Here is a 15,692-nt window from a genome sequence, read left to right as displayed (position 1 = left end):
AGCAACTTTGACCATGAAATTTGGTCGAAATCTTAATATTCTGTGGTATTGACTATGGATTCGCGAAAAATTTAGCGTTTTGGTTATCTGTAAAGTTGTTATCGGAACTTTGTAAGTAAAACTAAAGTGTATATAAGTGGTTAAGTGTAACAGTGTCGTGTTGTATATAGAGATATATTGATCGAGAAGTGTTTGTAGTGTACAATACAGCAGAGCTGGTAGCGAATCGCATGGAATCGCATATCTAAGGTTTGCTAATCTTTTAAAAACGAGTAGAGTTTTCTGCTCACCTGAAAGTATATACAGCCTCTAGGGTCGTTTGGGTCTTCGAGAAACACCAGGTCGTCACACACGCACTTGTCCTGCGTGTCGCTCGACACGTGCGCGTCGCTGTACTTGCTCCCGTCGTCCGACACGTACACGTTCGTGTAAGTTTTTATTTAGTAATAAGGTTTGAATTAGCGACCCACCTGTCGTCCTCTGCAAGTCCCGGGCGGACAGCCTCCGAAGGTGGGCCGCTCGTGTCCCGCGGCGTAGCCTCCCGGCCGCGCTAGCAGCACCATGGCCTGCCGCAGTCCCGGCGGGAAGCGACCCAGGCCCAGCGACGCCGACTGTCCCGCGCGCACGCTGCCGCACGGGACGCGGTTGCGGTATATCGTGGGGGGGGGGTGTGGTGTTAAATATACGTCGCTCTATTCATCTCACAACTAACAGAACGCAACGCACCTATGATAAGTTCGTCGCCCTCGTAGAGTCGCCCTCGCGCGAGCAGTCCCCCCACGACGGGCCCCGTCGAGTCCCCTACGTGGAAAATTTCGTCTATTTGAAACTCGCACGCCTCTTGTAAAGTGACATAAATTATAACATTTATAATTTAATAAAAAGGATACTAGTCAACTGCGCAACATATGGTTCACTCACGTCCTCGGGGCGCTGCAGGTCGCGGCGCGGCGCCAGCGCCAGCAGGCACGCGTGCAGCGCGTTGAGGCCGGCGCCGCGCACGCAGCTCTCCGGGAACACGGCCACCCTGCCGGCCGACACTACTGTGATTTGCGTTCAACTATATATATATATCTGATCCGAAACTAAGCAGAGCTTGTACTATGGCAACCAGACAACTGATATACTATTGTATAGACAATTACACACAGACTCAGGAAAAACAGACATGTTAATGCATGGTATAAATTGGTATTATTACAGAAACCGCTGTTAATAACTGACGAGAATATGGCAAGGAACTGCGTTGCGCAGCAAAAGTCGATACTGAACACCATAGACAATGTAGACAAGGAAATCAAAAAGGATGACGAGTGAGTAGCTTCACAAGCCTTTATTTAACCCGAAGTGTTTCTGGGTGAACTCTTATGTATGACCTTAAAACGAGTTCTATACTATTATTGGTAATGGTAATACTATTGTCTATAGCTACGCCAACCACCCTTGCTAGATACTTGCCTTTCACGCCAAAGGTCGTGGGTTCGATTCCCACCCAGGACAGACATTTGTGTGCATGAACATGTCTGTTTGTCCTGAGTCTGGGTGTAATTATCAAAATAATCTTTTGTAAATACATACTTATATAAGTATGTATTTACAAAAGAAAAGTAGTATATGTATTATATCAGTTGTCTGGTTTCCATAACACAAGCTCTGCTTAATTTGGGATCAGATGACCGTGTGTGAATAATGTCCAATATTATTATTATTATATTATTGCTTTCTCAAGATAAGTAATGTAGTAGGCCCAGTAACAACTTTACTGGTGGTAGAGCTTTGTGCAGGCTCGTCTGGGTAGGTACCACCCACTCATCAGATGTTCTGCCGCAAAACAGCAGTACTTGATATTGTTGTGTTCCGGTTTGAAGGGTGAGTGAGCCAGTGTAATTACAGGCACAAGGGACATAAAATCTTAGTTCCCAAGGTTGGTGGCGCATTGGCTATAAGCGATGGTTGACATTTCTTAGAATGCCAATGTCTAAGGGCGTTTGGTGACCACTTACCATCAGGTTGCCCATATGCTCGTCCACCTTCCTATTCTATAAAAAAAAAAAAAAAAAAACACTATTATTAATGAAGTTTTATTAAATCGTTACTATCGAATGAATACCTATGGATTGCTGTTATCAATAGTATTAATAATAATAATGTCCTCCAGACCGATTTCGGCCACGGCGGCCAATCTCAAGAGAGATTAGCCAACTACGCATTAGATATTATAGTGCACAAGTGTGTGCGCAAACACAGGTGTACTCTCTGTTCCCTAACTCTCATAATCCGATGGGATGGCGATCCGAAACGACCGGAAAGAGTTCAGGCGCAGGACCAACGACTTTAAGTGCTTTCCGAGGCACGGGAGTGTACACACTTCCAACTTCCAGACTCCGGGCTGATACTGAGAATTTTCTGACAGAAAAACCCAATAATTTTTTATTGGCCCGACCTGGGAATTGGACCCAGGAGCTCCGGGGTCTGCGGTCTTATATCAAGCCACTAGATCAACGAGGCAGGCAAACGAGTTATCAATAGTATTGTGAACAAAGAGCTATAGTAACTATCGATAATATCGACAATATTGACACAAGACGATACTTTCGGAAGTACTGTCGATAATAGTTTTCGAGGTCAAACTATCGATAGTTCTGCAATACTGATACCTGGGATTAGGTAAATGAAACTACAATTTATTAAATTACAAAAACAATTACTTCTGCACTATATATACTCCGTAGCGAATATCTAGACAGCCCGATTCAGGAATGTGACATTTCGAATGAGCGCCATCTATCGTTAACGGGGTGTAACATACGCCATCATACAACTGGATAATAGAATAACGGAAGCTTTTACAAAGATTAATATAATTGAAAAATGAGTATGAAAACTAGATAAAGATGTTTAGACAACTTGTAGCCGAGATGGCCCAGTGGTAAGAACGCCTGAATCTTGACCAATGATCGTGAGTTCAAACCCGGGCAAGCACCACTGAATTTTCATGTGCTTAATTTGTGATTATAATTCATCTCTGCTTGAAGGTGAAGGAAAACATCGTGAGGAAACCTGCATGTGTCTAATTTCACTGAAATTCTGCCACATGTGTATTCCACCAACCCGCATTGGAGCAGCGTGGTGGATTAAGCTCCAAACCTTCTTAAAAAAAGGGAGAGGAGGCTTTAGCCCAACAGTGGGACATTCACAGGCTGCTACGGATACGAACGGTTTAGACAACTGCACGGGACTAATAATAGTACTTGTGTGTGCGTGCAAGCACAGACAGTCTCTATTCCCACACACTCTTAATCCTATTGAGAACCGAGATGGTAGTGAATAGAATGTATAAATCGTTACCAATGATAGCGTGTTAAAAGCCAGATTAGCACCACTAAATTGGAACAGCGTATTGGTATAAGCTCCTCATCAAAGGGAGAAGAGGGAGGGATTAGCCCAGCCGTGGGACATAGACATTTACATAATCCCAGGGTGAAAATTAGAGAGAGTTCAGGCGCAAACAATGTCTTTACATGCTTCCAAATCTCACTTCTAGTGTACAACTTACTTTTACTTTTCTTTTCTATTTACTTATTATAAAAAAAATAACGCCTCTGCTGGGCTAAGGCCTCCCCTCCACTTGTGATTTGGAGCTCTAGCTTGCTGCTTCAATGCGGGTTGATGGATATACATAGCAATACTTCATCCCATAAAAGCAGATCTCCGGACAATGTGCCCATTAATTAAGCACATCAAAGTGCAGTGGTATTTGCCCGGGCTTTGCAAGTGGATGGGGGATTGTTCTTAATTTAAATAAACGTCAAAATAATCATTAGCGCACCTGAGCATCGAAGCCGAGTATCTTGTGGCTGAGCAAGGACTTCCTACTACTTTTCACTTCGTGCAAATACCTGAACATGTTCAGGCGAGCGCCCCCTCTACCGTTATCGAGTTCACCTGTAGAAAAGAAAAACTATTGTATTGCGCACTACAAACAGCTCACATACCATCAACCAATGACGTCATTACAATTTCAAGATCAAATTTTATACTGCCATTGTAATTACAACTAAGTTTCTTGACTATAAAATATTTATCTGAGGATAAAATAAATGATATTACAATATAATTTTTTTCGCGGGTAGGAGTCAAACAAGTTGCAACGTTTTAAGTGTGCTCTTGAATTTTATTTAATTAAAAATACATTATATATAATATATGTATGTCTAAATAACATTATCTACCAGCTTATAATCTCCTTTACAATAAAACAATAACATAATAAGTGAAATAACAATTAATTAATCACTGCTAAACCATGGAGTCAATCAAAGATTCTTTGTCTGCCATGTCTGAACTATTTAATACCAAAATGAGTGAATTTCAACATGAGTTACAAAAGACATCTTCATCAGTTGCTTCACACACACCATCACTTTCAACGGAGTTCACACAGTTTAGAAGCTTCATTATAACGGCTCTCAGCTCTCTTCAGCGTCAGGTAGAATTTCTTGGATGGGAAATGGACCACCAGGAAATGCAAAGAAGGCGCAAAATATTACTTCTGCATGGAGTCCCAGAAGAAAAAGCCGAGAACACCAGTGCTCGTGTGACTAGTCTCGTTGCAGACCATCTGGACTTATCAAATTTCTCAAGCTCCTGCATCAAATCGTCCTATCGGCTTGGTAAGTCTACAGCCAACCGTAATAGGCCAATTGTAGTTAAGTTCTGTGATGTTAGCGTGCGGGATAAGGTGTGGTTTGCCAAGTCAAAATTTAAAGGCACTGGCATAACCCAATCGGAGTTCCTCACGAAAACACGGCACGATGTGTTCCTCTTAGCACGGCAACGTTTCGGCATTTAGAAGTATTGGACCCGGGATGGACGGATATACCTCGTAGCCCCAGATGGATCGCGTCACCAAGTTGAATCACTCGCTGAACTCGACGCTGTATCCTCTTCACTTTTAAAATCTCCAGAAGTCAAGGGCTCAAACGTCTCGAAGAATCCTGACAGCAAAGTTACAGTTTCTCGTCCGAAACGAATTATTAAAAAAAAGTGATTATAATTTTCGGTTTTACGTAGTATCTGCTTACTACAATAATTGGTTTGTTTACTTTAATTTACCTTCCCAATCACTTACTTACTATAATGACTGGTTTAGTTATAAGTGAGTGTAGTTTAAAATTTGTTATTATTTCATCAGATGTCTAATACATATACAGATTATGCTGACAACATCTGTTAATGACAGCTGTCACGATCTGGACTCTAGTGTTTTGCCTATTTTAAATACGTATACATGTTTCTTTATTTTTAATTTAAATTTGTTTTTTTTTTCTCTTTTTATTATTATTATTATTTTTTCTCTGTAATACATAAATTTACTTTTATAACTTTTCAGATAATGGTATGTAATATGAAATAATGTCTGTTTTGTTAATATTTTTGTTTTCCAGTTACATATTACCATCGTGAAATTAATTTGTGTTACTTTTCACTATTACTTTGTTTTGTGACTTATTATTTTAATCGTTTTTTTTTTATGTTATTTTTGTTATGCTATTTTTATTTTATTATTTATTTTTTTATTTTTTATTTTTGAGTAGCCCTTAGTACTTTGTTTTTGTTTTATCGGTAGTAAGCAGATTATGTATATTATGTATATAATTGTTATTTTGAGTTATTATTTTTTTTTATCTTTCTCTCTCTTCTGATTCAGCCAGTAGCGACGACAGCTTTCAAAGTGTTCCTTCCCTCAATGAATCCCTATTAACTCTTTTTAATGACGTACCTAAAAACTTTAACATTGTTCACATTTACGCTCAGAGTATTCCTGCTCACTATCCAGACCTTCTCACATCGTTTGATAACAAAAACCTCCATGCTATTCTTGTTTCTGAATCATGGCTTAAGCCATGTTTGTCTTCTGAGTCATATTCTTTACCGGGTTTTCATTTAATTCGAAATGACCGCGTCAGTAGAACTGGTGGAGGTGTTGCCATGTATCTGCGATCCTACATTCCTTTTAAAATTATCAGCATGTCAGTACCTCTGACTGGTCCTTCCGCGGAACATCTTTTTATTGAATTAACTTTTACCCATTGTAAACTTCTACTGTGTGTTTTTTATAATCCTTGCCTATCAATTGACTACTTTTCCTCACTTGAATACCTTCTTGAAAAATTTACTCCTCAATATAACCACACTATATTGATGGGTGACTTTAATACCTGTCTGATCAAGAATGACTCCTTGAGGCTCAACTCCTTAATATCTTCATCCAACTTACACATTCTTCCTCTTTCTGCCACACACTCCTTTCCGCATTCCAATCCTTCACTTCTCGACTTAATTATCGTGTCTTCCTCGGACCATGTTGAAAAACATGGTCAGTGCAATGCTACAATATTCTCTTATCATGATTTACTTTACCTATCCTATAAAGTTAAACCACCTAAAGCCAAGCCAAGTATCCTTCTGCTGCGTAACTTTGGTGGTGTGGATATCAGTCGCCTGCATGAAGATGCATCCAAAATCGACTGATCAGTAATGTTGGCTGCGGATACAGTTGATGAACGGGTTGCAATTTTTAATTCCTTATTGACACAATTATATGACACTCATGCTACTGGTGGTAGGGCTTTGTGCAAGCTCGTCTGGGTAGGTACCACCCACTCATCAGATATTCTACCGCAAAATAGCAATACTTGATATTGTTGTGTTCCGGTTTGAAGGGTGAGTGAGCCAGTGTAATTACAGGCACAAGGGACATAAAATCTTAGTTCCCAAGGTTGGTGGCGCATTGGATATGTAAGCGATGGTTGACATTTCTTACAATGCCAATGTCTAAGAGCGTTGGTGACCACTTACCATCAGGTGGCCCATATGCTCGTCCGCCTTCCTATTCTATAAAAAAAAAAAAAAAATGCTCCCATGCGTCCTGTACGCCTAAAACATCGGCCTGCTCCCTGGCTTACCGATGAAATTAAAAGACTACAACATCGTAAGAACTTAGCCAAAGCAAAATATAAGTTGAACCCTACAGACAAAAACCGCGAGAAATATAGAAATATTCGGAATCGCTGCAACATGCAATGTAGAGATCAACAACGACGCCATATTCATCGGTCCTTAACCGACAATGATCCTTCTAAAGTGTGGAAATTTCTTAAAACACTTGGAATTGGGAAAGCACGCCAAGAACTAAATTTAAATAATCTGGATATAAATCATCTTAAAAAGCATTTCTCGTCTTCTGATACCACAGATGGTGCGACGAAAACAAGCACTATTAGAAATATTTCAGCGTCCCAATATTCCTTCTTTCTCTTTTAGTCAGTTTACTGTATGTGATGTTAAGAAGAACATTTTAGACATCAACTCTGATGCCGTGGGTTCGGATTGCATTAGCCGTAAAATGATTATTCCCATTATTGACCTTGTAGCTCCTATCCTCACATGTATCTACAACTTGTCGATAGAATCCTGTACATTTCCTACGATCTGGAAAGATGCTCAAATAATCCCTGTACCTAAAAAGTCCAATCCGAATAGTTACTCCGAATTTCGTCCAATATCGATCCTTCCTTTCTTGTCAAAAGTATTTGAGCGTCTTATATATCAACAAATGACTCCCTTTCTATCCAAAAATAACCTTATGAATCCTTTCCAATCCGGTTTCCGTTGTGGTCATAGTACGGCTACTGCCCTCGTTCAAATAACGGACGACATCAGACTTGGTATGGGCACTGCTGGATTTCAGTAATGCATTTAGCACTGTAGATTTTGACATTTTACTAGCTATACTACGTTCTCTTAACATATCTCCTAAGGTGACTGATTGGTTTCAGTGTTACTTGCGAGGGCGTCGGCAGCGCGTATACACTAATGGTCGTAACTCAGACTGGTGTATGCTAAGCGCTGGCGTCTCGCAAGGTGGCGTGTTGTCTCCTTTATTATTTTCTATATTCATTTCCTCTATCACTAATCACATTTCTTCTCTCTACCACTTGTACGCAGATGATCTCCAAATATATATTTTATTATCAAAATAATCGCAACAGATAACCGATAAGGCATTTTAATGTTTTTATTAGTCATAACAGATTAGAAAAAGATAAATTAAAAAGTTGTCTTTTTGTATGTTTACTATAAAATATGTTTATAAATGTTATATTATTTTATAAGAAATGATCCAGAGACTTCATTCGAATTTATTTCTAAATTTGATTTTTTTTACCAGTATCTATGCTAGTTGTGTACAAAACATTCTGCCTTGATAAAAATATATTTGTTGCTTATTACAAAAAGACTACTATTTACTTTATAGACTAATAGTCTGAGTTTCTTTCACTGGTTCGACACAGGGCTGGGTGTTACTTTTAACCGGTGGAAGTTTCTAGTTTGACTATCAATAAGCAAGTGTAATGCTTCAATGTTGAATAAAGTATTTTGATATTAATATTGTTTATGTGAAGCTAGTGTGTGTTAATTCATAATAAAATTTAAATAAAAGATGACCTAGGATCTGGATAAGGATAAACAAACATAAATTATGGAAATAAACAGAAAAAATGACTAAATGAGTCATGGAAAACCACTAATGATGGAATTCGATTAACGCTACAAGATTTACTATTGAGTTTCTTTCTTCGGTTCAGTTCTTCTTGGTAGAATCTGCATATATCCACAACTAGTAGCTTTAAACCTTTGTGAAATAATTCGAATGTACTTATAAGTCTACTTGATTAATTATCACCAACTCAGCAAGCGCGCATTGTCGTGAAACTTTCTTATGAACGCGGGTTGACACAATAATTGCCAATTTATTTTTTACAAGGTGTAAAGTTAAAATTATAAAGCTAAAAATAAAATTGCAAAGCTTAAATTATAAAGATTTTAAATAAAAAATCCAACATACTTTAATTATTTTTATTATAGTCTAATGATGTGCTAAAAATGTTTTAATGTTTTTTTAATATTGAATGACTGATTTAAATTTTTTTTAATCTATATATAACATTTTTCTAAGTCAGTAAAAAACATTGTTTTATTTTTTAAGTCACAATCACACGTTTTATTCAAAGCATAATTAAATAAAAAGATTAATTTAGTCTAATAACACCCTAAAATTTTCATAAATCGATGACACGAAGCTAACTTTTATTAAAACTGGCCGTTTACTCTGACAAAATAAAAAATTAAAGAAACACACGTTTCAAATTAATAATCTAAGCGAACTGCCACAGATAATACACAATTAATTATTTAACACCATCATTTCATCGCTTACCATTACTTTATCAAAGTTAAAATGAATCTTAGTGGAATACATATAAAATACAAATTTGATGATAGATATAGAGTAAATGTAAAAAATACACTTATAAATACAATTTTTTTAGTAGGATTACTTTTTAGGTATTTTAGTTCATACAAATTATAAATTAAAATATTTACTTACAATTGTTTTTACAGATGAAAAACGAAACAGCAAATTATTTAATTAATTTTGTTCCCATAAATATTTCTGAATTTCAAAATGGTGTCACTTAAAAATGTCTTACGATTGTGTTACTTAAATACGTATATTTAACTTAAAATAGCAAGTTATATCAGCTTACAGGAACTAGAAAAATCATTTATATTTAATGTACAAAATTTAAATACTTCAACAAAAGATATGTATACAACAATACAATAATATGAATCGCGCCAAAATTTAAATTTAAAATGGCGTCATGATTATGTTTAAAAATATTTAATATTTTAATAAATTTAAATAACACAATACGAATTTGAAAATGGGGTCTTTTCAAAATAACAGAATATGACATAACAGAGCATTTTTTAATATTCTTGAGGATGGTTATCACTCAAATGCTATTTCTGATGTTAGGTCCGCTATTCTTTTAATAATTATTGTTATTTAGCTTAGCGGTATTTTTTCCATTCATGTTGCCGCAGTCTTAAACACAGGCCATTTTCTATATAAATTAAAAATGGCGCCTAGAAGAATAAAATATAATTTTCAAGCAGTGATGAATCGCTTGAATTTTGTAAAAATTTACCAAAATAGTAATATATAATTTTTTTTTGATACATATTCAAATTTAGTATTGCATAAGTTAGGTAATAGACAAAATTTCATTTATATTTATAACTGATCAGAATAAGATTGACGGGAATAGTTCGTGCTTATAATGCCTGAAGTTCTCAAAAGAATATGACCGAGTTATTACAACTTATACCTAAATACCTGGATGTTTATTTTTTAATTTATATATAATTAACATTATTTTATGCTGCAATTTTTTTAAATTTGTTATGTGTAATATAATAATCAGGTCAGTAAAGGTTTGATTATGTTTTTTTATTTAAAAAAAATAACTTTTAACGCGACACGTTTTCTTAGACCAAAAACGTAAATGATACTAATTATCTTTGTTTAAAAAAAATCTTATTGCGCCCTTATATTGAAAAACGATTTATCCTATACTTATCAACCATTAATTGCTTTTATTAAATTATGTTTAATATTATTGTAGTTTAACTAATATCGATACCACAGATAGCTATAAAAATATTAATTAATACAAATCATAAAAAGTCAATGTCATATCGTCTAAAGTAAAATCGGCATTAAATAATCCGATCATTGATAGTTAGATATCGTAATGTTATATAAATATGTATCATGAACTTAAAATTGCAATTTATAAACAGGAACTGGATATATCATTTAATGTACAAAGTTTAAATACTAACAATATGAAAGCTAATTTTGGTTAACCTCTTGAGGTAGTGATTTTATTAATGGCGCCAAAATTGTAATTCAAGTTTCAAGCATGTTTTTTTTTTTAAATAAATACAAAAATTATTTTACCCTACAACTGTAATCCTAACTGAAACTAATTGACTCTTTTATTCTAATCGTTCGGTGAGACCGATTCACTGTTTATGATCTCCTGGTACATAAACACTGTAATCCTAACTGAAACTAATTGACTCTTTTGATCTAATTATATAAATATATAAAAATTATATAAATATATAAAAAGCCGAGATGGCCCTGCGGTAAGAACGCGTGAATCTTAACCGATGATCGTGGGTTCGAACCCGGGCAAGCACCACTGAATTTTCATGTGCTTAATTTGTGATTATAATTCATCTCGTGCTTTACGGTGAAGGAAAACATCGTGAGGAAACCTGCATGTGTCTAATTTCACTGAAATTGTGCCACATGTGAATTCTACCAACCCGCATTGGAGCAGCGTGGTGGAATAAGCTCCAAACCTTCTCCTCAAAAAGAGGAGAGGAGGCCTTTAGCCCAGCAGTGGGACATTCACAGGCTGTTACGGTACGGTTACGGATATAAATATATATATTTTATAATATATTCATGTTTTGTCCTAGACATTAGCATAACGTTACATGAAGTAGACACTAGATGTCGCCAGTCTGCACTGTTTTGAGATTATTTTTTTATCATTGTAGGCACAACCTGGTGCTGGTGCCGCTTTCTACTATCTACATTACACATTGAGTGCTCCGCCAGTCGGTACGCGTCAGATTGTGTTTTGCGTTTTAATAGTTCCGTTAGAAGTGTTAGTTAGCAGGGGCAAGTGTACATACCACGGTAGCATGCGGAAGCGATCCCGTGGCGCTCCTCGTTAAGACGGAAAGGGTACCGCTGGTTTTTTAGTGGGTATCCCGATGTTCGGGGCGCACTCGGTGCCTTAGACACCGGCGAGTCCCACATACCCCCCCACTGTTCCCGTGGGGGAAACGTGTAATGCATTATTCCAGCGTAAAAAAAAGGGGCAAGTGTACACGTGTTGTTTCGAAAGACTATGAGTACACAGCTAACAAAATTAGAAAGTTTTTTTTTATTTATAGAATAGGAAGGCGGACGAGCATATGGGCCACCTGATGGTAAATGGTCACCAACGCCCATAGACATTGGCATTGTAAGAAATGTTAACCATCGCTTACATCACCAATGCGCCACAAACCTTGGGAATTAAGATGTGATGTCCCTTGTGCCTGTAATTACAAAGGCTCACTCACCCTTAGATCCGGAACACAACAATACCAAGTACTGCTGTTTTGCGGTAGAATATCCGATGAGTAGGTGGTACGCGGAGCTTGCACAAAGCTCTACCACCAGTAGAAGTTTTGTTCCGACTAAGTTGGAACAAAAGTTGATGCGCACACAACGCAGTAATCGACATAGGACGTCGAGATCGAGGAGACTGTCATCATCGTCAGATACATCGCGACCGTCATCCAGCTTGAGTTCCGAATCGCACTCGTCGCTGACAGAGCACGAACATGCGGGCGCACTGCCGCCGAAGGCGCTATGCATCGAAGGTAAATATATATATATATATATCAGTTTCTTTAAATCAATAGTGTGGTTAACCGATGGGGTTAGCACCTTATTGATAGAAGAACATATTCTTAAGTTATAATAGTACTGCGGGTAGTCTGTGGGACTGTCACTTTACTTTAATAAACGTAGCCATACACTAAAGTGATGATGCGGGCGTTCTCTAGGAATGTCACTTCATTACGCATTTTGACTACCTGAACAGCAATAAATAAATAATGCGGTCAGCTACTAGGGTTCTCTCTTTATTTAATATAAAAGTATTAATTTGGGAATGCGGTCAGTCTTTGGGACTATTACTATATATACTACCTATATTTTAAGTAGGATTTCATTACTCCAAGTGCGTCAATACTATCAACAAGCGCCACTGCCGCCGCCTTCATTGTCAACAGCGCTACGGCCTCCGCCTCATTATCTTCCCCTTCTGAGCTACCTTCAGGTACCTTTGACTTTCCCCTAGGTTCATCAGAACCCATGACCAATACAAAAAAAACAATCTTCAACCGTCCCCTACTGAACAGACAGGGCTCTTGATGATGAACTCCGATTAATTTTTTTGTGAAGGTGAAATTCAGCCAGATCTTGCTAAACGCCTACAACATATAGCTACGACAGGTTTACCAAAAGATATCCGTAAGGAGCTCGTAGACAAACATTTACATCTAGTAAACTGTATCTTAATTGAAGCACCCGCCCTCAACCCGGAGGTGGTAGCTGCCATTCCAGAAGCTGTTCATAAAAGAAGTAAAGGCATTGAGTTCAGACGAAAACAGCGAACTTCCGCAGTGTCATACATAGCCGAAGCTCTTACATCCCTTATGACATCAGAAACAAAAAATACTGACGTTATTCAAACATTGATAGACGCTATTAAGCTTATGTGTGATAGACAGTACACTGATTCAACAATAAGAAGAAGCTTCATTCTTAATACCTTGAAAAAGGAGCCTAAAAATTAATCGCAAGCGACAAAAATCGACAAATTGTTTTTAGCGAAAATCTAGCTGAAACTCTAAAAGCAACTAAGGCTACCTCAAGATCCGGAGCAGACATAAAACTATCTCCTTCTAAGCAACATACTGTAAAAACTAAACAGTATAAACATTTAAACTAGCGTGTTCCTCCCCAGAACCACAGGCTGAGAGGCATTCAGAGGACGAAGGAGCCTGCCAACAAGGATCGCCCCGACAAATCAACGAAGCAGTCGTCGCGTCCAGCACAGCATCGCAACCGCCATTAGATACGGTAAAAAATGCGGGTAGGCTTTCTTACTTTCGCAGACATTGGTGACTTGACGTGATTGATGACACGTGTGATAGAACTATTCTGTCATGGGTAGAAGAGTATCAAATACCCTTTTCTCGTCTAGTAAAACAGACAAACCTTCCCGTTACAAGAATATTTAGGATGTGGACGTTGTAGCGGTAAAATAAAACTTCTTATTGTAGAACAGTAAAAACGGTGAATATGGTGGAATGCTTTATTAAAAAATGGTACGAGTATATATACAAAAAGTGAAGTAAAAATTAACCAATGAGAATACAAGAAAAATATAAATTGTAAAAATGAAAAATTAATATCAAATGTGCGCGTCTACATTACTTACTCCCGCAATTAATTCCCCACTATCGACGATGCGCGGCTGATTCTACAAATACTCGTTTTACCGCGGCGTCGCGTTCAGTCAGTTCGAGCGGCGCGTGGAGTGAAGACGTGTTTCGAGAAGTCAGCTTTATAGGAAGATAATAAATATAAAAACAGCTCTTTTAAGAGCTTGACATTACATCATACTACGTCATTGCATGCTGCTTCTTGTTTTAAATAAGCAATTCTTTTCAGAGCTATTCGTTGTTTTAAAAGATGACGTCATATTATGAAGCATGCGTGGCGTGTGTATTCTTGTTGCTATGCGTACTGCTACAGGAGTCCCCCTCAAGTGAAATGTACCGGCAGCTTAACGATGCGGCCTGATTGCGTCTGTGTAGGATTGCGATACGGCTATGATGTCATGTTGTTTGGTGAATGAGTTTTATTCATTGTAGTCCAGTCAAAATAGACAAAAATAAGTCATAACTTAGCCAAAGTCCGCATAGAGCTGAAAATTGGCAGAGACGTTAAATACATCATTATAAATAAAATGTTAGAAATCCTCGTGGATCCTACATCTGCAAAAAATTTATTCAAGGTCAAACGTACAAAATTAAGGTTTTGTCGATTTTTCTTGAAAACGGTTAGTTTTATCGTGAAAATAAGTAAGACAAAAGTTGTACATCATACAATTCTCTACAAAAATAGTTCAGTCACTTTTTTTCTTACGACTCACCATTCGGTGAGATATCGGGGTTTTAATTATTAGAAAATTCATATTTTACATAATATGCACTAAAATGCAGCCTGTACACGTCATCGGACGTTCAATATAAATGAAAATAAGAAACTATTGGTTTTTGGTACACACACAATAAAACTTGTATAAATTGAATGAGTATTTTAAAATAAGACTGTACTGACAGTCCCTAATTCCCTTCGTCAGTAACCTTGAGTAACATGTAATAACTACGTCATTGTTCGAGTGTCGCATACCTGCCTATTTTTGAAGGAAGAAAATGAAATAACTCAGTATATACTGTTAGTTTGAAAATTCCTTTGCAGTGATCAGACGTGCTTATTGGTAATATTTTCAATTTTAATTTGTGCTGTTAAATAATTTTAACAAAATATCAGAAGTTTGTTTCATTTGTGATAAGCCTTTGAGAGAAAGTAAAGTTGTTGTTGTCGATCGTGGAATGAAGATTTTGATTGATGCAAGTGTTGAAAGAAATGATAAGTTTTTTGAATACTTGAAACACGAGCAATCTGTGAAAGTCCACGTGCAGTGTCGTAAAATGTACACTCGAAAGAGTAGTATTATTGCAGCTAAAAGACAGTGCGAGACCGAACAACGTAGTACATCCATGATAAGTCCACCTCATACTAGAGCACGAGTAAGTGAACCGATTTTAACTTTAGAAGATATTGTTTATTTTGCGGCGATGAAGCAAGTAAAGAAGCTGAAAAGAAGAACGCGCAGAATGTTCGTCATAAAATATATTTTTTTTTTTTTTTTTTAGTATAGGAAGGCGGACGAGCATATGGGCCACCTGATGGTAAGTGGTCACCAACGCTCTTAGACATTAGCATTGTAAGAAATGTCAACCATCGCTTACATATCCAATGCGCCACCAACCTTGGGAACTAAGATTTTATGTCCCTTGTGCCTGTAATTACACTGGCTCACTCACCCTTCAAACCGGAACACAACAATACC

General features: G+C 37.2%; 1 protein-coding gene across 1 annotated transcript in view; it reads right to left on the bottom strand.

The window, feature by feature from the left end:
- The window catches only part of LOC126777998 (GTP-binding protein 1-like), a 67,314-nt gene that overhangs the window by 16,346 nt on the left and 35,276 nt on the right, over positions 1 to 15,692 (bottom strand). The window contains exons 2-4 of the mRNA XM_050501372.1: positions 922 to 1,027; positions 727 to 801; positions 471 to 627 (exon numbers count right to left, since the gene is read on the bottom strand). Coding sequence (XP_050357329.1) covers positions 471 to 563 — 93 coding nt within the window. The 5' untranslated portion in view covers positions 564 to 627; positions 727 to 801; positions 922 to 1,027. The remainder of the gene's footprint in view (positions 1 to 470; positions 628 to 726; positions 802 to 921; positions 1,028 to 15,692) is intronic.

The sequence above is a fragment of the Nymphalis io genome, chromosome 24, assembly GCF_905147045.1.
Source record: "Nymphalis io chromosome 24, ilAglIoxx1.1, whole genome shotgun sequence".
NCBI classification, from domain to species: Eukaryota; Metazoa; Arthropoda; class Insecta; order Lepidoptera; family Nymphalidae; genus Nymphalis; species Nymphalis io.
Note: the sequence above shows the minus strand (reverse complement) of the source record. Positions and strands in the feature narration are given on the sequence as shown.